The sequence below is a fragment of the Bacillus rossius genome, chromosome 2, assembly GCF_032445375.1.
Source record: "Bacillus rossius redtenbacheri isolate Brsri chromosome 2, Brsri_v3, whole genome shotgun sequence".
Taxonomy (NCBI): domain Eukaryota; kingdom Metazoa; phylum Arthropoda; class Insecta; order Phasmatodea; family Bacillidae; genus Bacillus; species Bacillus rossius.
Genome location: NC_086331.1, coordinates 84,544,850 through 84,568,617, shown reverse-complemented (window position 1 = coordinate 84,568,617; position 23,768 = coordinate 84,544,850). Strand labels below are relative to the sequence as shown.

General features: G+C 40.0%; 1 protein-coding gene across 3 annotated transcripts in view; it reads left to right on the top strand.

The window, feature by feature from the left end:
* The window catches only part of LOC134529421 (sodium/potassium-transporting ATPase subunit beta-1-interacting protein), an 84,664-nt gene that overhangs the window by 25,523 nt on the left and 35,373 nt on the right, over positions 1–23,768 (top strand). For all 3 annotated transcript variants that reach the window (XM_063363479.1, XM_063363478.1, XM_063363477.1), the window contains 2 exons: positions 22,595–22,675; positions 23,230–23,433. In XM_063363479.1, the coding sequence (XP_063219549.1) occupies positions 22,595–22,675; positions 23,230–23,433 (285 nt within the window). The remainder of the gene's footprint in view (positions 1–22,594; positions 22,676–23,229; positions 23,434–23,768) is intronic.

Below are 23,768 nucleotides of genomic sequence, written 5' to 3'. Positions count from 1 at the left end.
AGAAAGTATTATAAGTATATATCGCTTAATACTACAAAATAAAAAAAAAACAATACCCTAAAGATAATTAAATACGACAAATTCTAATTAAAGTATTATGTGATGATGAGATATCGCCTAATACGCCAAAATCAAACCCTAAAGATGATTAAAAAAGTAACCAAACAAAAAAAAATTTTGTCTAAGAAGTATTACAAAAAATGTTGTTCGTTAAGCACAACAGTTCCGTAAGGAGCCGACCGCGCGAGTGAGCCGCGCGGCATGGTACCTCGCAGAGGCTACTGCCCCCTTGCCCCTCATGACCTCCCACCACATGTGCGTGCAATACTTAATACTTATTTGGCTACAACACTAATACTTACATTTTAAATATCGCAATATACTTTGAATGAAACGTCCGAATTGAATAATTCAAAAAGTTCTAGAAAGGTATTGAATTCGTCTTGAATGTGCAGTAATTTATTTTGATAAGGATTAATACCAAGGTACACAATAAAGAGTTTTTGAAGCGACGGCATTTTAATTATTTAAAAAAATAAAAGAAAACACTAATTGTGAGATAACTACAATAGTTAGACATATGGTTACGCAATATTTTTTGAAGACAATTATATGTTCTGCAAAGTGGTAGTACATTGTTTTGTTCTATAATCAATAGGTTTCGCAGCGCACGCCGTGTAAGGATTTTTTCGGGTCATTTTTTTACACCTTGGGTTACCTTATTGGATTTTTAGTAAGGATCCCTAATGTTATTGATAATATAATATAGCTTATAGCCTTCCTCGATAAATGTACTATCCAACACTGAAAGAATTTTTCAAATCGGACCAGTGGTTCCTTAGATTAGCGCGTTCAAACAAACAAACAAACTCTTCAGGTTTATAATATTAGTAACGATTATTATTGGCTGCTAGAGTCAAACGAAAGAGTGTTTGTCACTTGCTTGGACTAGTCATTTAATATTACATACTTAATCTTCCCCCATAAAATAGTGCTGAAGGCAGTACCCACAAATAATCAGTGTTGATTTACTATAATACCCTGAATGGACCACACACATCCTTACAGTTCACTTCCTTGTTTGGAGTTTTTTACCAGAATAAAATGATATATACATTCTTACGGGGGTGGGGGTTGGGATTCACTGGGCACTCCCTTCCATCATCCACGGGCCCTGCGTGGATGTGATGCGAGGGTGCATGCCGCCAGCAGGGATAGATATTAGCGGGTTGGGAACCAGGCTTGGTGACCATAGAAGATACATCAGACGTCCCCCCTTCAAGAAGCCCCCGTCTCACCCCATGATTAGTTCCCCGTGGCGTGATTGCACCCTCACGTAAGTAGCACTTCTGCTTCCGTCTTGCTCATGGCGGTCGCGGCTGATATGACCTGCGTCCTGGTGATAGGTCGTGACGAGCACCCAGGGTCGGTGTTGCCAGACGGGGCACCCGGGATGTTTTCCATAGGGAACGGGTGTGCCACCTCAATGACCGCAGGGGGGGTTGAACCAGGGAGCGGCGTCGGGCTGCCCGGCATATTTCCGGTGTGATAATCGGCCAGGTACCCCATCCACATGCAACACAGACGTCCAGTGGTTCCCTATCTGGGGTAGTCTCCCGCCTGGCATCTGTTTCTCGGATTTTCGTGGGGTGACCACGCCCTCTCTGCCGGCAAGTACCCACTTGTTCGTCTCCAGGCTCATCTATCCTGGTTCGAAATGTTGCATTGGCGAGCGGTGTGTAATGGCCCCAGGCCCCCGGGTGAGTGGTGAGGGTGAGTCTGGTTCGACCTCTCCTGGTTCAGTTACAAGAGGTGAAGCGCCCAGGGTGTAATCTGTGCCAGACTTCTCTGAATCTTGCAACATGTCTGTGATGATGAATGGCAATGGCCTTCTCCGTTGGTGGTGTCGTTGGCACGGGGTATATGTAAGTATCGCGCCACCCTGTTCTGGTGTGGTCTCCATGTTTTTCACCTCTGGTTCCTCCAGGGGGGTTGTTACTGTGTCTCTTGACATCTCTCCCAGACCCGCCTTATCCGATGTCGTGTCTTTGCCCGGTACTCATGATAAGGTGAACCTAGGTAGGGCGACGAGACACTGGTTGTTGTGGTGTATCTTTTTCACTTTGTGCCCATCCATTTGTATTAAGTAGGTCGTTTGGCTGAGCCTGTGCTGTTCTGTATAAGGGCTTTTCCAGCGTGGTGCCGGACCCGCATAATAATTCTGGGGAGCCTCTAACAGTGGGTGCACACGTACAAATACTTGGTCTCCCACTCACACAGTGGGTGTTGGGTGGTTAGTGTAATTTCTTGTGCATAGGTCCTCTGTCGGTCCCGTGCCTGCTCATGGTTTGTTCTGCGGCGCTGATTATGCTCCTCCGCTCTTCCGTCTAACTGGGGCACGCCATGGGTGGCCCACTCACCCGGCAGTGGTAGATTATGTCCATGTACCATCTCTGCGGGAGTCATTCCCTTGGCCTTGTTGACCCATCAGCGAACACAGAATAGGGCCTCTGCGACATGGGTGCAGTCTGCCCCGATGCACACGCAATTGAGCCTTCAGCTCCTGATTGTGTCTTTCCATTGGGTTGGCTCTGGGGTGGTACGTGGGAGTGGTGTGGTGCTAAATTTGTTGTTTCTGGCACCATTTTTTCTAATGTCACACCAAGAACTGGCTGCCGTTATCGGATAGAATCGACTGTGGAAACCCCCATCGTGGTAGTAACTCCCGGGTCTTGAATCAATGATGGTGGCAGCCCTCGCATTTCCGCAAGGGTACGCCTCTGTCCATCTAGTGAACATATCAGTAACAACAATAATAAACCTTTTCCGCTATGACATCCAGCGCGATAGTCTGGAATGCTGTCTTGTGTTCCCTCGGCTATAGTTGCTGCTCACTGTCTCGCCTTCGGGCCTTGCGCGATTGGCAGATTTCGCATTCTTGTACGTATTCTCGCATATCCCGGGCGACTCTGGGCCAGTGTTAATATTGGTAGACCACCCTCCTCGTCTGATCTGTGCCTGGATGACCGACCAGGCCGTGGTCGTGGTGAAACCTGAGCATGGCCTCACACGCTTCCGATGGGACATTCGTCTTCCATTCTGTATCCGCTCCAGGGGTGTGATTCATGACGGTATTCTCCCTCACACACCATGTCCCCTGCGCTTTGGTGGTCGCCTGCTGGCGGCGTCGAGCCGCATCTGTTGACATTCTTTGTGCCTGAAGCACTATTCGGTGCAGGTCTATCGTTTTCCAATGGCGTGTCGGTTATGATACGTGCGCAAGTCGGTTCCGCGCCAAGTTGTCGATCGTCATGGCTTGGCGGCAGCATGCCTTCCCTGTCCTCGTTGTCGACCAGTTTATTCTATTCATCCGGTTCCCTTGACAACAGGTCAGGGAGCTGATTCTCTGGCCCGGGTACATGTTTCACTGTCAAATCAAAAGACCGGACGAACAGTTCCCACCGAATCAGCTTTCCCTTCCTACCCTGCATTATATGTAACCAGATGAGACATTGGTTGTCAGTGTGGAGTGTGAATGCTTTCCCTTCCAAGTGTGGGTGGTACCTCTTCATGGCCCACACCACAGCCAAGCACTCCTACTCCTTGCTATGGTAGCGCTGCTCGGCCGGGCCAAGCTCTTTGCACTAGCGTAGTCAATGACTTGTTGGTTTCCCTCCTCATTGACATGGAAAAGAACCGATCCCACCCCTAGAGCACTCACATCCGTTTTTATATATAGGTGTCGCTCTGGATCGACTCATGCCAGCATGTTGAACACAGCGAAGGAATGTGGCCTTCATGTGATCGAAAGCATGCTGGGCGGTCTTGTTCCACCTATACCATTGTTGTGGTGACAGCAGGTCTGTCAAATGGGCAATGATTTGGGAGAACCCAGGAATGTAGCAGCGGAGCCAGTTTATTAGTTCTACAAATTGTTGCAGTTACTTACGGGTTCACGGTACTTCCGCCTCTGCGATCTTCCGCAGCTGCCTGGGTTGTGTGCGGTTCCGTTGGTGCTTACCACATGGCCCAAAATATCCACCAGATAATATCTCCCAGATAATATCTCCCAGATGACATTTGTGGATGGCAGCTGTGAGGTGATGAGTCACTAATTGCTCCAGGACTAGTGCCAAATGTTGGATGTGGTCCTCCCACGTCTCTGAAAACACAATGACGTTTAGGTAGGTGATTGCAAACTGCTGTACGTAGCCCTCCATCATTCGGGTCATCATATCATGGAACGTGGCCCGGAATTGAAACCTCCGCCCATCTGATATGGTAAAAGCTGTCTTTTCCCTATTTCCGCGATGAATATAGCCGAATAGCCGGCTTTGAGGTTCAGTGTGCTGATTACTTTGGTGTGTCCCAGGCCGGCTAGTGCGGCTTCGACTCTGATCTGCGGGGGTGGGGAACTCACTGTTATAGCATTCAAAGGGCGGAAGTCCACTCAGAAGCATAGGGAACCGTCTTTCTCTGGTGCTAACACTACAGAGGCATTGTACTTGTTACGTTGTATGTTTTTGCCCGGCTAAGCACACAGAGAAACGTAACAAAACAAAACAAACAATGTTCCTGAGGTTCTGCGTTATTTGGAAATAAAAGAGTTTATTAAATTATCTTTGTTTATTTCTTTAAAAAAAAAGGTTTTTTCTCATTGTTACATGGCCTCAGTACACAATTTTACAAATGAATTTAGTTAGAAAAACTTCGTTACTTGCACAGTTTTTGTCTTTTCTTATACAAATTTTAACGATGTCTTTGAATTTTGATAGGATGAGGTCCAAATACATACCACAGCACCATACATCTTGCCGTTGATGGTCGAGGAGTCTTGTCACTCGCCAAAGAAAAAAAAACTTAGTAATGTCCCTTGGTTAATTACATAACTCAAGGTACCGTCGATCGCGGACCGAAATCACGCGAAGTCGGGCCGATGCCAACACCTAGGGCCTAAAACTCTAGTTAATTAATCCGAAAAACAATGAACTTAGGTTGAAATATTATGGCCTGGCCCCAGCCCCTAGGCGTTAAATTATCTCTTAGTAATTTTCCATTTGTCTTGCGACGCGACCGAGTTCGGCGACGATCGAGCAACAAGTGACTTGGTCGACGAGATTACCTTCCCTTGTAAAGGTGAAAACAAGGGAGGCAACCCCGTGGGCCAACTGACCAATCAGCGCACATAATTCCAAAACATGACCATATAAGGAAATTTGTACGGGCACATCACTAGACGCCATGGCTCGCCCTGATTGGCTGGCTAGTGGTAGCCTCCAGAGACCCTTCCAGACGGTCGCTACTGCTGTGCGTACAACGTGACGCGTAAATCCCAAACACGCATTTACAAAGTGAAAAATAACTTTCTGGCGTCAGAGTGTCGTGCCTGTCCGCTCTTCCTTCTGTACCTTCCAGACTATTCTCAAGATATTACACTAGCAATATCCAATAGAATTTAAAATTACCCAACAAATTCAAATACAATGTTCAAAATTTAGTAAACAAAGTTGAAATTCATACCATATTAGAAACTTTTGTTTAAAAATGATGTCCTGTAAAATTATAATCTATACTGCTTTAAACAAAACAATTACTGACATTAATTATTAAATATCAAAATTAATTATTATGAACTGGAGTTATCCCTCAAATTAATAATTAAGTATCTCAAGGAAATGAGTATTTTAAGGCTTTCCATGAAATTTAACCAAAGTAATTAATAACAATTCTTAACAACTCTGAACTATCCTTATCTACATATTAAATAATTACTACCTTTCATATCAAAATTATTCTTAATCAATATTCTTATGACCCAAAAAAATATATATGTATATCACAAATCCTCATTGTGCAATGCTACATAACCCCCCCTACTTTTTGATTGAATTTATAAAAAATTAAATCAAAAATTACACAAGTGTCAATTGAATACAAAAGAAATACCATAACAAATCAACAAAGTGTAAACAATTGCCACAAATTAATCTGACCATGAGTATTGCAATATCTTTTTAACACAATAACAACATACCATTACTGTTCATATGATTATAACTCCTTAAAACAAATTTACAAAATTATAACCCAAACATTGAAAAATTACATACACAAAATTATTTCAATTCTCCATACCAAATTAAAAAGTAACAAATCAATCTTGCACAAAGAACACAATTAACACTTGATTATAGAGCAAATATAACCTTCAACAGGTTATACCGACACTACCAAACATTTCATTGGAATTTCATGTTCATTTATCATTTAAAAAATATACAAAATATTCACTATAGTGAAGTGTCTTTAGTCCAACCTGATAAAATTCTTGATCACAATTTGTTTACAATATCAACATAAAAATACCTTACACAATAATCAACCTTGTACAGTTGATTGTCCATAATAATGTTTCATTGAATTATCCTAAAAAAGTACAAACACAACTGGCAAAAAAAAATTTTTTTTTTAAATGTTTTCCATTCATTCTTCTTATGTATTGCCCATTGCAATGCAACACCATCCAATTTAGTGATAAACAATTCTACCTGTTGATCATCTGAACCACTAAAATAGCTAACTACTTTCTCACATTTGGTTACAAATTGTATCGGAGTAACCCCTCGATCATCTCCAAAAAATTTAATCACTGTCCCTTCAAAAGTGTTCACTTCATCTACAGTCAAAACAGAACCTCCAATGCTACACTGTTCATCCCCTCTAATCTTACTCAGCCCTTCCTCGATTTCCTGTAAACATTCTCTACCCACATCATACCTAAAATTCTCCAACTGGCCACCCACCTTTGAACTTTCGGTAAACGTCCCTTCAACATTAGCTTCAAAATTCCCCTTAACTTCCTGAACCACTTTTAACTGTAAATCTGACATCATCTTGAATTTCGGCAATTTTGTTTTGTACACCCTCACTATGTTGTACCAACTCAGAAAATTTTTTACTATGCTCTTGAACTTTTTTACCTGTTTGTATCAAATTTTCCTGAACTTGGCCCACTATTCCTTCACATGTGTTTAATCTAGACTGTACCTCCTCCATCTGCACTTCACACTTATTTACTTTGCCGATACAAGATGAGATCTGTTCATTAAGATAATTCCTAAGTGCATCAAATCGGCTCTCAAATGTATTGATTAATTTTTGTTCAGTGGCATCTAATTTTTGTTCAGTGGCATCAAATTTTTGTTCCATTATATGTCTGAATTCAATCTGACCTTGTAACATTATATGTCTAAATTCAATCTGACCTTGTGACATGTTATGCATCATTGTCATTAATTTTTCTAACATTTGATGAGATATATCTGACCCCCCCATAACCTCTACTGGACTACCATTTGCTGGTTGTTCCATGTTTTCTGACCGTTCCTGTACCAATTCAATATTCAAATTAGGATCGGACATTCCTGAAGTTTCAGGAAAACCCGCAAGGTCATCCTGACCGTCTGTACTCATTTTTCTTTTGTTTTTACTATTATAAATAACGTAAACAACCCTTTAAAAACACAAAAAAAAACCTTGATACAATGACAACTATAAATACAAAAATTTAGACCATAAGAATGTAAGTTTTTGTCCAATTTAGACTTGCTGTTTCCGGCGATTCATCCCTCGTTGTCCCGCGAAGTACCGAGATGATTTATGTTGCTGGAATTATGTCCCACGATGTTCTGCGAAGCGCTGTTCTACGATGTTCTACAATGTAGTTCTCGTCGCATTCCTTTCCCACGATGTCCCGCTATGTTCTTATACGGTGAATGCTGGCTTCTCACGCTCGTTTTCGTTTGTTGATGTTTACAAGTAAGACGCGAAGATCACACGATCCACTATCGAATCACTCGTTCACAAGTTATAATTTTGCCGATGTTCTTAAAGGTTTTGCCACAGTTAATTTAGTCATGATTGACTTTTACTTGATAAGTTTTTACTGTTTTTCCGAATGTTTATTTTACTATCATCAGGCAGTGTCTAAATTCGTGCCCCACGACTGGGCAGCCATGTTGTTACGTTGTATGTTTTTGCCCGGCTAAGCACACAGAGAAACGTAACAAAACAAAACAAACCAAACAATGTTCCTGAGGTTCTGCGTTATTTGGAAATAAAAGAGTTTATTAAATTATCTTTTGTAACCAGTACAACTGTTTACAGTTATATTTTTTATTTTTATTATTATTATTGTAATATTAATTGTATATTCATGAGCGAATATTATGTATTTAATTATTTTATTGTAAAGAGGACAACCAAGGTATAACAGATATAACACATCTTTTTGCCATAGACAACACACTTTTAACTTCAGGGTCTTCTAAGAATTATTCATTGGAAACTTTATTCATTTGGTCTTAGTTCGATACTCTTACACTCTAACATCCAAGTTTTTATTTCACTATGCAGCTTATTCTGTTTTCTGACATCGATAGCTCCTTGGTTGCTAGGGACTGAAAGTAAATAGTTATAAGGAGGAAGAAAGGAGATGCCATCGCCATCTTTCAGCGGGAAGACGTTTCTCGGGCTGGGGCGAACCAAAGCCTTGGTTGCCGCCCGAGAAATAGAAGATTCGCGTCATCCGCGATTGTGTCCTACTTAGAATTCTCCGCTCTGCAAGTTGAGAGAATTGTATCTGGACTAGACAAGTCCTAGATAGGGAGTATCGGCGACATCGAGTGCCAACTTCCGCGTCGGTCCCGTTTTCGTCCCGTAGTGGTTCCAGACATCTGAGGGCAGCGCCAGCTGCGATCGGCCACGACGATTGGTGAGACCGATCCAGATTAAACCAGACTTTCCAGGACGAGAGGGAAGTCGAGTTTTCAGCAGATACCCGGCTACCTCAGACCTTCTGTAGTTCGCTAATTACAGCTTACAGCATCCAGTGTTCCAGTGTAGCAGCAGACCACCTGGAGGTCCTGTGAAGAGAGCCTCAAGCCTCCGACAACGTATAGCTAGACCCGGCATGATATTCAATGTGTTCCAGTGACGTTATTTGCATCTAATTACCGACACCTAGGTTTGACACCTTGGTTGTTCTCGCTTAATCACATGTTAAACGTAACTTCACACCATATTCAAGAACCCAGTAAAATCATATGTTTTTCAGTTATTATTATTTCATTTATATGCAAATTTTCCACTATTCACACAACACTACTAAATTTCCTTTTTATAATTACTCTCTGGACAGTAACACAGGGCAGTGACATGCTAGCTGGACTATCAGTCTGGGCAGACCATCCAGTAGCAGCGTTCCTGGTATTTACTGCAAAGAGGGTAGGCGCCAAGAACCCCATGAGAACATACCAATAATTAGAGAGAATTGAATACCATATAATACAGAGCAAGGAGGTTTTATTACAGTGGCTACCACTACTAGGGGCCAGCAGCATAAAGAATTTAACTTTCAGTGGCGATCCAACTTAGGGGCTTCGACGAGGGTCGACACACACTGAACGAGCTACATAAAGCGTTTTTGTGTAGTTTGCTGTAACGTAGCATATCAGTACGTCGGAAGCACTACAAGATGGCCGACGAAGGTATGTATTTCCTGAGGCACAAAAAGACCAGCTCTGACAAGGAGGAAACGTCAGTCAAGGACCAGAAAGAAATGCTAGGCGTTGTGGAAAGCGAAAACAAAGAGGACACACCCACACTAAGCATTGAGGAAGGTCAGGAAATTTGCTTTGCTCCCGAACCCGCGCGCATAGAGGAAAGTAATGCTTCAGAACCAGTTATGCAGGCAGCTAAAGAAAACACGAATAATATTTCCATGGAGGATCTAATGCGAGCATTGAATGTGGTTACTATACAAATTAATACTGCGTTAGAATCCCAGCGTGTAGAAGTAACAGAACAAAACAGGTTACAGTCGGAAAGACTAACTAACGAAATGGCTAAGCAGAGGTCAGAAGCAGCAGAACAGGCAAAAACATTATCTGACGAGATGGCTAGGCAGAGGTCCAAAGCGGCGGAACAGGCAAAAACATTATCTAACGAAATGGCTAGGCAAATGGATACTGCGTTAGCATCTCAGCGTATGGAAGTTACAGATTTGTTACGTACCGAAGCGGCCGCACAGTCTAAAAATTTGTCTGAAGAGCTAGCGCGACAACACTTTGAGTTGATAGACAAAGTAGAAGCTAAAATTGGTGACGTAACCAGACAACTAGCGATACAAATTCGCGATACGCAGGAGGAAGTTCATAACATTCGTGAAACAGTAATGAACAGATTTGAGGAAATTGATGGGCAAGTAACCGAGTTACAACAACACGTAATTAACACGGAAACTACGTGCATAGAGGTTGCAAAACGTACTGCCGAGGAGCAGTTCAACAAGTACGTTCAGCTTAGCGAAACACAATTCGCGAACGTAAACACCGCGCTACAACGACATGAAGCGAGTAGTGCAGACGACATTCGAACCGTGAACAGAAAATTGATCCAGCTCGAGAACTGCGTGCAGCATTTGTCATTGTCTGGAGCGGCAGCGCATACACAGATAAACGTTGACACAACGAGCGCGTCTGCGGCGGAAACGATGACGTCAGCGCAGCGAGACACATCCGCGTCGTCACACCAGGCTACGCCTACTTACCGTTCACAAGACGTGATTACTAACACTGCGACCGGACAACAAGTAATATTAGTGGATACAGCAGCCTTAAATGTCCCTGCTAGGCATTGGTCAGATGAAATGCCTGTATTTTCCTCAAAAACCACGGAAAATCCACGTAAATTTATAAAATTATTTGAAGAATACGCGTAGAGATTTAATCTTTCGGACACAGAAAAATTGAGGTGTTTGAACAACTGCTTGAAAAGTACCGCATATTATTGGTGGGAAGTTCACCAAACTTCCATATTGTCATTTGGATAGTTTAAAGCAGCTTTCCTACAACAACACTGGAGCTTAAAAATTCAGGGGAATTTACACGCTCAGTTACACGGCGAAAAATACGATCCTAAGAAAAACAAAACGCTGGAGGCTCATTTAAGCGACATGTTTGAGCGTACCCGCTATCTAGACGTTGTCATGAGCGACTATGAATTCGTGGCAATGATTCTAGGCCAACTTCCGATGCGCTACCAATTACATCTGACAGGTAGAAGCTTTTACGGGATAGCATATTTCCGGGAACAGCTACTCGCATATGACAGGCTCGACCGTCAGAATAGAAATAGCCAGCGAGAGGAATCGGAAAAATCACCGGTAAACAGACAACCACCGCTGTATCAGCCTTGGAATCAGCGGCGTAATGAAAATTATCCAGACAACAACCAACGTAAACAGCCGCACGTGAACAGTCTAATTTGGGGCAAGAATAAGCCGGCCCATAGACGAAACACTTGGTATTCAGGCCGTAACAACAACGATGTTTACCATAGAGGTTCGAAGTCACGCGAGTTTGAACGCTCAAAACACAACCGCTCGTGGCGTAACAGCGAGGAACGCGGAGAATACAGACGCGGAGGAATTATTTATGATTCAACGCCTAGGCGAGAAGGTAGGGGCGAACAGTCTAGAACCCCGCCTACCTCACCGAGACGGCCACCCAGGTCGCCGCGCTATAAGGACGACAGACATTCGCCCAAATATTCGAGTAAAAACTATGACAACTCGAAACATTATTACGAAAATCGAGGAGAAGCGAAGTCATCCGGTAGTCCGCGGAACCGACAGCCACACAAACCAAACTCTCCTAGCAAGTTATCGGTTAACCAACTGAGAAGTGAAGCCGCCGGTAATGAAGCTATTCAATTTTCACAGAATACATTCCAGAATCAACCTTCATCTTCATCACAGTACGCAGGGTATTTTGCGAGACAAGAACCCGTCAATCCTATCACCTACTATGCGAATCCACAAGGCATAGAACCGATACTGGCTAAGTCTACGACCAGTACCGTGACTTTTAGCGCCGGTAATAGCCAGGAAAATAGAAAGTTAAACTAGAAGAGGTCGGTGATGGTACGCCCCGAGCACCGATCGTGAATAGTAATAAGGGGTTAATCCTAGTCCAAGACAGTAAGAGTATGTGTACAATAGTAATGCATGAAAATGAGAGAGATTTCTTGTCAAACGAAGATGACATTGTTACTAAAATTCCAGAAGCATTTTGTCCGGAATTAAATTTATTTGTTTGCGGATTACTCACACCTGTGTTATTGGATAGTGGTGCTGAGATAAGTTGCATTAGCGAAAGTTTAGTATTTGCAATTGAAGATACAGCTTTTAAATTACCTATATTACCCATTTCAAGTCTCAAGATATTAGGAGTCACATCTAGAGCAAGCCCAGTAGTGAATCGAGAGGCAATGATTACTATAGGATTGGGACACACTAAAACAGCTAACCCATTGATTGTTAGAGGTCTAGCTAAACCAGTCATTCTAGGAACAGACTTCTTAACAAAGTACGGCATTATACTAGACTTTGGAGGATGGTTAGTAACTACTACTGACAGCACTGTACCAAACACTACAACAAAATGGCAGGTATCTGATAAATTATTCGGATTGCTACAGCAAGAGATAAGATTACACCAGATATCTAATGTGAGTGAAGGAAAATCTTTAATGGCCACATCCGAAGATTTGTTGCAAGCCGTTTTAGAGGTAAAGACGATCGAGAATAATCAGAAGCAGGAGCTGTATAATTTATTGGAAAACCATAAAATTGTATTTTCAGATAAACCAGGTCGGAACAACTTGTATGAAGCTAAAATAGTTGTGAAAGCAGGAGAACCGTTCCACAAGAAATCGTATCCGATACCTGCGAAGTATTTTCGGGAAGCCGAAGAATATTTAAATTTAATGTTAGACTGGAAAGTAGTTCACAGAGAAGCTAGCCCATTCGCTAATCCGATGGTCTGCGTAAGAAAGAAGGATGGTAGTGTAAGACTATGTTTGGACGCGCGAGAAATAAACAAAATAACTGTAAGAGATCGTGAAAGTCCGCACAACACGAGCGATATACTGAGATTATACCAGGGAGTCAAGTACTTAACTACTCTTGATTTATCTGCAGGTTATTGGCAGATTCCGCTCAAGAGAGAGTCACAGCAGTACACCGCATTTCTTTTCAGAAATCATCAATACGTGTTCAAGGTCATGCCATTCAGACTTTGCAATGCGGTGGCGGAGTTCACTCGTTGTTTAGACGCGACATTGGGTCCGGAATGCAAGAGTTTTGCGCGCGCATACGTGGACGACATATTGATAACTTCCAGTACGTTTGAAGAACACATGCAACATCTAAACATGGTAATATCGAAACTGAGAGCCGCAGGAATGACAGTCAAGCTAAAGAAATCGCTATTTTGCAGGGAAGAGGTACCTTTCTTAGGTCACATACTCACACCTTCAGGTATTAGAACTGCACCTGATAAGCTAAATGCTATCGTGAATTTTCCTACACCGAGGAATGTAAAGCAGCTCAGAGCTTTTATCGGAGTGATAGGTTTCTACAGAAATTATTCGGATCAAGTTGCTAAGATCGCATTACCACTTTTTGCATTACTTAAGAAAAGTAAAGAATGGAACTGGACTGAAATTAAACAGCAAGCGTTTGAATCGTTAAAAGCCATATTTTTGAAAGAACATGTAATTCACCATCCAATCCAAGGGAAAACGTTTATTTTGTACACTGACGCATCAGCGTATGCATTGGGCGTGAAACTAGCGCAATATGATGAACTGGGCATAGAGAAAACAGTTGCTATGGCGAGTCGTACTATGAACGCAGCGGAAAGAAACTATACAGTAACCGAGCGGGAAGCGTTGGCAATTGTATGGTCTTTGCAGAAGTTTAGAGATTTACTCCTTGGTGAGAAAATAAAATTAATGACAGATCATCAGGCACTGACGTGTCTAAAAACTGGCAAGACATTCGGTAGCAGATTAACGCGCTGGTGCTTACTGATCCAGGAATACGACATTGAAATACACCACGTGAAAGGTCAAGACAATATAGCAGCTGACTACCTTAGCCGAGCTCCGGACATGTTAGGCGAGTCGTCAATTCAAAACAGAAATAGTAAGGAGTACCTTGGAGCGAAATTAATCACGCAAGCCATAGAGGAAAATCCTAAGTTACAGGATATATTTTGCAATCTTAAGGGAGCACAAGAAACGGACGAGTTTTGCCAAGCTGTCAAAACTAAATTATTGGAATTACCACAAACTCACAAGATACATCTATTGTATAGTATATCAGAGGAAGGAATTCTCTTTAAGAATAATGCACCTAAAACACCAGTGGAAAAGTATTGGAAACCAGTGATACCAGCTAGCATGCAAAACACTATCGTTCGAGAAATACACAAATTGGTAGGTCACATTGGTTCTCCTAAGCTATACGAAATGCTACGAAGACAAGTTTACTGGAATAATATGCCGAAGTGTATATTAAAAATAGTGTCTACATGTGACCTATGTCAGAAATCCAAACACTCTAACGAAAGTATGGAAGGGACATTTCAGCCAATTTTACCTGAAAAACCACTACAGCTAGTCTCTATTGACCTTTATGGACCCCTACCCACATCCAAGGCAGGCGTAAAATACGTTGTAGTAATTATGGATATATTTTCCAAATATACTAAGCTTTTTGCTATTAAGCAAGCAAACTCTGAGGCCGTGGTGAGGAAGATGAAATCATTCATTTCGCAAATAGGAAAAGTAGAGTGCGTTTTGTCAGACCGTGGAACGCAATTCACCAGCGCTAAGTGGCAGCGAGGTATGCAAAGTTTAGATGTGATCCCTACTACTTCTTCTGTCCGTCATCCTCAAAGTAATCCTGTGGAGCGGCAGATGAGGAATCTAGGAAATATGCTTAGGGCGTATTGTCATAATGCACAACAAAGCTGGCGAGATTATATACCGTTGGTAGAATGCATCCTTAATCATACAGTACACGGTTCGACAGGATTAACACCCCATGAGATTATTACTGCGGAACGATCAGAGGCGTTACCGATTACCATATTACCCGACCACAATAAAGACACGAAAGAACCAGAATCAATAAGCGAAGATATGAGGGAACAAATAGAGAAGTTTGTTACAGCTCGTCTACATCTAGCTGCAGAACGTCGAAGTAAGCTACAGAAGCCGAAACGAATAACGAAGTTAAATATAGGAGACCTAGTGCTTAAACGAACTAATCCTGTTAGTGACATGTGGAAACAGGTGGCGAAGAAGTTGTTTTTATTATACGAAGGACCATTTCAAGTTTGTGAACGAATAAATGAGAACTGTTACACTCTCAAGGAAACTGACAGTGACAAGGTCATCGGAAGATTTAATTTAACACAGCTAAGGCTTTATAAGCAACCTAAGGCTTAGATACGCTGATCTATAACGTATATGTAAGAGATGATGTTTGGTCAAGTCATCAGTGACATTCGACATGAAGGAGATTTATTGTTTGGCTTTAATTAATGTTTATCCCAACAGTAAGGGAGCAATATGTTGCATCGCTAAAACAAGCACGCATGCTTGAGGCTAATTTAGTGTCAACTGTGTCGGAGTACCAGTGAGGACATTTCTGTGCGTAGAGCACGTATCGACGATTTATTTTGTCCACTGAGCATGTAGGCCAGTGCGGACATTTTTCGCGGATATGCGATTTTCGTCGTCGATGTTTGTCACACCTATAGGTGGTGTGAATTTTTATTAGCCAGTGCGTAAGATTTGAGCCATGCCACATATTTATTTTATCTTTGAAATTATTGAAGAATTTGATATCTACTGTATGTCTACGTCATAGAAGATTTGAAGATCATGAAGATAACTCGTTAAGATCCAGTAGCGTTCGTCGAGAGGCGTCATCTAAGAGAGAAGAGCCAGCTGTTAGTCAGGCGAAACACGTCACTGTCACATACACAATCATTAATACCTGAGATTCTTTTGAGATATAGTTCACATTACCGTTCGTCCTTCAACCGACTTACATATCTGAACACCGTTCTGTCACTATCGCACTTACACATACACTACTTCGTTTCATTTCTCCTAGCTTCGACATTCAAATTATTTTCTATTTAGGAATTGTTTCCACTCTACACGCTAAGCTAAACAAAGAGCTAGTATTTCATTACTCTGGTTATGAAATATATGAATCTGATGAGATTTCATTTAATTGAATTTGTCATTTGACACATGTTTCTTACAAAAGAAAAAGCTTGCCTTATGAGCTAATTTTGAGAATCATTATACTCAACCATTAGTATTGAGCTGGTAAGAAAGACATTTCAATACTATTATAATCAATTTTGCATAAGCAGAGAACAACCATTTATTTAAAATATTTTTGTCAGACAAACTAAAGAAAGTGAACACTAGTGAGTGCATTTTCGTCGACAAAGAGAAAGTGTTCAAGAACACGAGTGTGTATACCTGATAACAACGTAACGTTTTATTTGTTATTTGTAACTTCGTGCATTATCTGAACTGAAAACATTGTCAGGTATTTTGTCAACGATCTACGAATTTGTCAATAACATTTCTACGTACTTGTGTCTATTGTACATGTTTATTCTCAGCTAAATATTTTATTAATCTTTATCTACAAGAAACAAAAACACTAAGTCACTTTATTCAGGACTAGATACTGATGATGTGATATTGTGTATATATATTATGATAATTTGATTTGTATTAAATAAGTGATGATGTTGATTGAAAAGATAACAACTTGTTACCTATTAGATTAAGACAAGGGATATGTTTAATTTTATTATCTTGAATATTATGTTAATAATTATTACTTTTATAATATGCTGAATGTAACTTCATGAAATTTATCTCACACAGACTCTGATAGACTTTCAACGAAGAGAAGTGAGAATTTTAAGATTTGTTATTCAAGAAAACATAGTCATGTTAATTCAATGTATATTTAGAAATTTTATTTTGATTTTTCTGGAAGAAAAGATCACAACAAACATTGAAGCGGCTCTGTAACCAGTACAACTGTTTACAGTTATATTATTATTTTTATTATTATTATTGTAATATTAATTGTATATTCATGAGCGAATATTATGTATTTAATTATTTTATTGTAAAGAGGACAACCAAGGTATAACAGATATAACACATCTTTTTGCCATAGACAACACACTTTTAACTTCAGGGTCTTCTAAGAATTATTCATTGGAAACTTTATTCATTTGGTCTTAGTTCGATACTCTTACACTCTAACATCCAAGTTTTTATTTCACTATGCAGCTTATTCTGTTTTCTGACATCGATAGCTCCTTTGTTGCTAGGGACTGAAAGTAAATAGTTATAAGGAGGAAGAAGGGAGACGCCATCGCCATCTTTCAGCGGGAAGACGTTTCTCGGGCTGGGGCGAACCAAAGCCTTGGTTGCCGCCCGAGAAATAGAAGATTCGCGTCATCCGCGATCGTGTCCTACTTAGAATTCTCCGCTCTGCAAGTTGAGAGAATTGTATCTGGACTAGACAAGTCCTAGATAGGGAGTATCGGCGACATCGAGTGCCAACTTCCGCGTCGGTCCCGTTTTCGTCCCGTAGTGGTTCCAGACATCTGAGGGCAGCGTCAGCTGCGATCGGCCACGACGATTGGTGAGACCGATCCAGATTAAACCAGACTTTCCAGGATGAGAGGGAAGTCGAGTCTTCAGCAGATACCCGGCTACCTCAGACCTTCTGTAGTTCGCTAATTACAGCTTACAGCATCCAGTGTTCCAGTGTAGCAGCAGACCACCTGGAGGTCCTGTGAAGAGAGCCTCAAGCCTCCGACAACGTATAGCTAGACCCGGCATGATATTCAATGTGTTCCAGTGACGTTATTTGCATCTAATTACCGACACCTAGGTTTGACACCTTGGTTGTTCTCGCTTAATCACATGTTAAACGTAACTTCACACCATATTCAAGAACCCAGTAAAATCATATGTTTTTCAGTTATTATTATTTCATTTATATGCAAATTTTCCACTATTCACACAACACTACTAAATTTCCTTTTTATAATTACTCTCTGGACAGTAACACAGGGCAGTGACATGCTAGCTAGACTATCAGTCTGGGCAGACCATCCAGTAGCAGCGTTCCTGGTATTTACTGCAAAGAGGGTAGGCGCCAAGAACCCCATGAGAACATACCAATAATTAGAGAGAGTTGAATACCATATAATACAGAGCAAGGAGGTTTTATTACAGTGGCTACCACTACTAGGGGCCAGCAGCATAAAGAATTTAACTTTCACTTTGTTTATTTCTTTAAAAAAAAAAAGTTTTTTCTCATTGTTACATGGCCTCAGTACACAATTTTACAAATGAATTTAGTTAGAAAAACTTCGTTACTTGCACAGTTTTTGTCTTTTCTTATACAAATTTTAACGATGTCTTTGAATTTTGATAGGATGAGGTCCATATACATACCACAGCACCATACATCTTGCCGTTGATGGTCGAGGAGTCTTGTCACTCGCCAAAGAAAAAAAAACTTAGTAATGTCCCTTGGTTAATTACATAACTCAAGGTACAGTCGATCGCGGACCGAAATCACGCGAAGTCGGGCCGATGCCGACGCCTAGGGCCTAAAACTCTAGTTAATTAATCCGAAAAACAATGAACTTAGGTTGAAATATTATGGCCTGGCCCCAGCCCCTAGGCGTTAAATTATCTCTTAGTAATTTTCCATTTGTCTTGCGACGCGACCGAGTTCGGCGACGATCGAGCAACAAGTGACTTGGTCGACGAGATTAACTTCCCTTGTAAAGGTGAAAACAAGGGAGGCAACCCCGTGGGCCAACTGACCAATCAGCGCACATAATTCCAAAACATGACCATATAAGGAAATTTGTACGGGCACATCACTAGACGCCAGGGCTCACCCTGATTGGCTGGCTAGTGGTAGCCTCCAGAGACCCTTCCAGACAGTCGCTACTGCTGTGCGTACAACGTGACGCGTAAATCCCAAACACGCATTTACAAAGTGAAAAATAATTTCTGGCGCCAGAGTGTCGCGCCTGTCTGCTCTTCCTTCTGTACCTTCCAGACTATTCTCAAGATATTACACTAGCAATATCCAATAGAATTTAAAATTACCCAACAAATTCAAATACAATGTTCAAAATTTAGTAAACAAAGTTGAAATTCATACCATATTAGAAACTTTTGTTTAAAAATGATGTCCTGTAAGATTATAATCTATACTGCTTTAAACAAAACAATTACTGACATTAATTATCAAATATCAAAATTAATTAATATGAACTGGAGTTATCCCTCAAATTAATAATTAAGTATCTCAAGGAAATAAGTATTTTAAGGCTTTCCATTAAATTTAACCAAAGTAATTAATAACAATTCTTAACAACTCTGAACTATCCTTATCTACATATTAAATAATTACTATCTTTCATATCAAAATTATTCTTAATCAATATTCTTATGACCCAAAGAAATATTTATGTATATCACAAATCCTCTTTGTGCAATGCTACATACTGGCTATTAGAGAGCTCAATGGCGCCATCATGTAGCATTTAAAAGACTTCGAGGAGGCTCACGAATGGGCAGGTAATGAGTAGTTGGAATGTGATGTTCCGTTACTGTGGTATGTCGCAGCGGGTCTGCTGTAGAAAACACATCCTGCCGCTCACGTAGCATGTGATTGACTGCAGTATGATACTGTGATGGCACGTCATGCTGGAACTGTTCCTGAGTAAGTACTTTGCTAGATTGTTCGGGAGTCAGCCCCATGGCGTACACCGTCAGCCGCTCATGCGTTCCCACGTGGACGCGAGCTGATTTCACCTCAACTACCGCATCATGTTCTGCTAACCATGGTTGACCAAGCAAGCTCTCTACTACAAGAGCGGTGGCTGTGGTTTTCAGATTCCGAAGGCTTACTTCCAGGTCCGTGAAGCCCAGCGACACATCTGGTTAGGTCCTGGTGGCCAATTACTGCTATGTATCTTTGTAGATTAGTACTATGCACCTAATGCAATCAAAACAATTTGTTTTACATGGTAAAATACAACCTTACAAATCTTTTAATTACATTACCAATGAAACTTTTCCCAAGTATTTCCATTTGTTGCTTTGCATTACTACAGGCAAACCTCTATCTATCGAACTCGCATGTATCGATTGTCCGTGTTTATCGTATACTTTCTACGGTCCCGGCAAAATTGCCATACAACTAAGGTTAAAAAAGTCCGCTTGTACCAATGTTCGAATTATCGTTTTGTCCGCATTGATCGTACAAAATATGTGGTCCCGTCACTATAAATTATAATAGATGATCGTTTAACAATAAAGATTTTGCAGAAATAACCATTAATTAGAAAGAAACCATCATAAAAACAGTAACGATAGTATACAGTAGTAAAAATCAACTTAAATCTGCAGCCAAGTAATGGAGCACGTAAATATGAAGAAAAGACAAATGAACAACAACTTACGAAGAAATATGGATGATGTACCATATCTACAGTACAAACTCAATTGTTATCCTAAGATAATTACCATAAAAAGAACTAAAGATTCTTTGTCGATACCATAATTACTACAGAAGCACGATAGCTACCACATTTGCACTACAGTTACCGTAACAACCGAGATATATATTTACCGTGACGGTAATGTATTTATTTATGACATATTAAAAATAAAGAACATTATTGAAAAATAGGATGTTAAATTTTTATATGTACGTTTGGCACATGTTGCGAAGAAATAATGCGATCTGAAAAATGCAGTACTACTACGAAAAGCGAAAAGGGTAATTGTGGATTTTTAGGTTATGGCAGTCTCTCTCGTTTTTCAGTAATATCGGCCGAAAATTAACAAGCGTATCGGAAGTCGGCAGAAATGCCGATTCAACTAAATATTGGCAAAATCTGCTTCTTCAGTACAGCTCTACATTTGATGACATGAGTAAACATATTTCAGACTTCAGGATATTGAAAAAGACTTTAATTTCTATGTAGATTTATTGTGCATATGTTTTTTTTTTTTGCAAGTGTAAATTGAATTAAGTAAAATACTTCCATTTTTATTTATTTTTCAACTGATTTAATTAACTTTAATGACAAGTAACTGATATATTTCTGACACTAATTTTGAGGTTGAAATATTTTTTAAAAATTCTTAAAGTGAAGTCCACATCTATTGAATGTCCGCATCTACTGAATTTTTTTGTTGGTCCCCTGAAAAACGATAGATAGAGGTTTGACTGTATTACACTTTCTTTACTTCTGATTTTTTCATACCTTTATTATTTCCCAATCCATCATGAGTGCTAAAATATAAAACTTGGCAATCTTTTCTCTCAGAATTACTCTTGAAAAGTGACAGAGTATGACACAAACTTACTTGTTCTTGTCTGTCCAAATGAGATTCGTTATAGAAAATGTCAGTTGGGACATTTCCACAGATATTTAGGTCACTCAGCAGACTTAAATAGCGAGAGAAAAATAAACTTTCGGGAAAATGGTTGAACACAATCCAAACTAAAGCGAAGGTCTAATTCATCAAGTTCTGTTAATCACGTTTAGTGGTATAAGTTAATCCAGTTTGTAGAAATGCACTATTACATAGCCAAGCAAAAGGTGATAGCAGAATTTTTTCAGGCACAAAAGTTTAACCTAACACTTTACTTAAGAACTTACCCTTAAAACCACTTTTATATTTAAAAAATAAATAATATAAAAGTTTAGAAAATAAAAATATTCTAATTCATTTCTGCAGGTTATTCATTCATTTATTTATTTTGTGACAATTCACAATTGTGCCCAGCTAAGAGGACTGTTCCTTGCTCATACAGCTTCTTATGATGCAAATTTACATTTTGCTGAGCCGCCGAACGGGCGCGACCTCTGGGTTCAGCTTGCTAACGACTGATGAGACAAAGCATAGTACAAAAAACACACAAAATGAAACAAACTGGGGACTTCTCTGGAAAAGCTGCCTTCCTATTAGCTACAAAAATCATTCCTACAACTACTTTTCGGTGATTTCTCGGTCAGAGAGCTTTCCCAGAGTCCTGGAGAATGTCTCTGTCTATATTTAACACAGTATACAATAAGTATGTTCTATAATTTCTGCGCATCAGCGTCGCACATCTTTCTTTCCTTCACTGTCCTATGTTCGAGAAATGTAACAAAAACACTATGTAACACATACGTCAAAATATAATTATAAAAAGAACACTTAAATGAAACAAAATATTTTAATTTTATATTATTCTTACCTCTTTGGTAAAAAAACAATAGGTCACATGACCAGTGCAAGAGCATCAAATAAATTTCTCATTCCCTACAGGTTGTATGGCTTTGCATAACTACAGAATGTGCTCATTCCCTGCAGGTTGTATGGCTTTGCATAACTACAGAATGTGTTCTACTTCCTGATCTCAAACAAGATCAAGGCTTGCTATAAAATTAAAAGAGGTCCTCGTGCTAATTTAGCATCTTGAATAAAATTAGCTTGCATTCTTTTAAGATGTATGTATGTATGTGATTTGTACCATGTTTTTACTGTTATAATAACTAAGCAAAAGGAAACAAATATACATAATTGACTTTCTGTGTGTTTGCAGTACATGGTGTGGTGTGTTATTTGGGTTGCTTGGAACATCTTCATTATTTGCTTCTACTTACGTGTAGGCATTTTTGATAAGGTAAGGAAGTATTGTTTTATTAATTTGATATTTATAGAAATTTTTTAGTTTGATGAATAAAGCTATTTGGAAAATTAAGATTTAACTATGATAAAATATGTGTTTGTGCAGTTATAGTGCATAAAAATCTGACATATGTTCAATCTCCTTACCTTGCATGAAGTCTTGCTGTTCAAGTTGCAGAGAACAGGTGATTTTGTTGGCCCATCTGCATTGTCACATGACTTGCTGTATGCCCAATGTGGTGGTAGGAATACATTATCAATCTGTGATGCACAGAAACTTGAGGCCTATGATGCGCAGAAACTTGAGGTTGTAATACAGGCCCTGAGAATAAGCATATGTTGACCATAATGGAATTCAGCTGTGATATCAGACTTGTTGATTTCCCCCCATTAAAATCCAGACTTTTTTTTTACTAAATATGTGGGAAGTTTTGCTGATTTATTTTATAATCAAGTTAACTTTTAGTTTATTTTCCTGGAGATTATTTGATATAAATATTTAATTCCAAAGTGTGGGTGTTATTTCAAATAATTTTTTTTTTGTTCCAGGACAGTGATGTGTTGAACTTGGGCACTGGCAGTGCCAGCTGGTGGGAAGTGAATGGCGCAGGGTGCAGGCCAGTGTACTCCACAAACCTCACATTAACCGAACCATACCCATTTCGGCCCATCCGTCCGGAGCAAGTTACAGGATGTGTGCTAGAATATCAATACATTGAAACTTTACATGCTGCTGTTCAGTGTTTCTTTGCAGTAAGTAATTTTTTATGTACTGTTAAACAGTTATAAAGAATGAACTTTGTTAATATAACCGTTTCGGAAAAGACAAAATGTGTGACAGCTTTTCCCTTACAAGTCGTAATATATGTATATTATATTCTAATTACAGTGGTTTTAAACACAAATAAACCTTGCTGCCCATATTTATGACATGCCAACCTAGGTGTTAACATGTTCATACTTAAAGACATGAGTGAATGAAGGTGATACGTATCATGTGCCCATTATACTCGCATTCATTTTTAAATTCTACTTAGTTCTGAACATAACACCTTCCTTCATTTGTAATTTTTTTTAAGTTAATACAC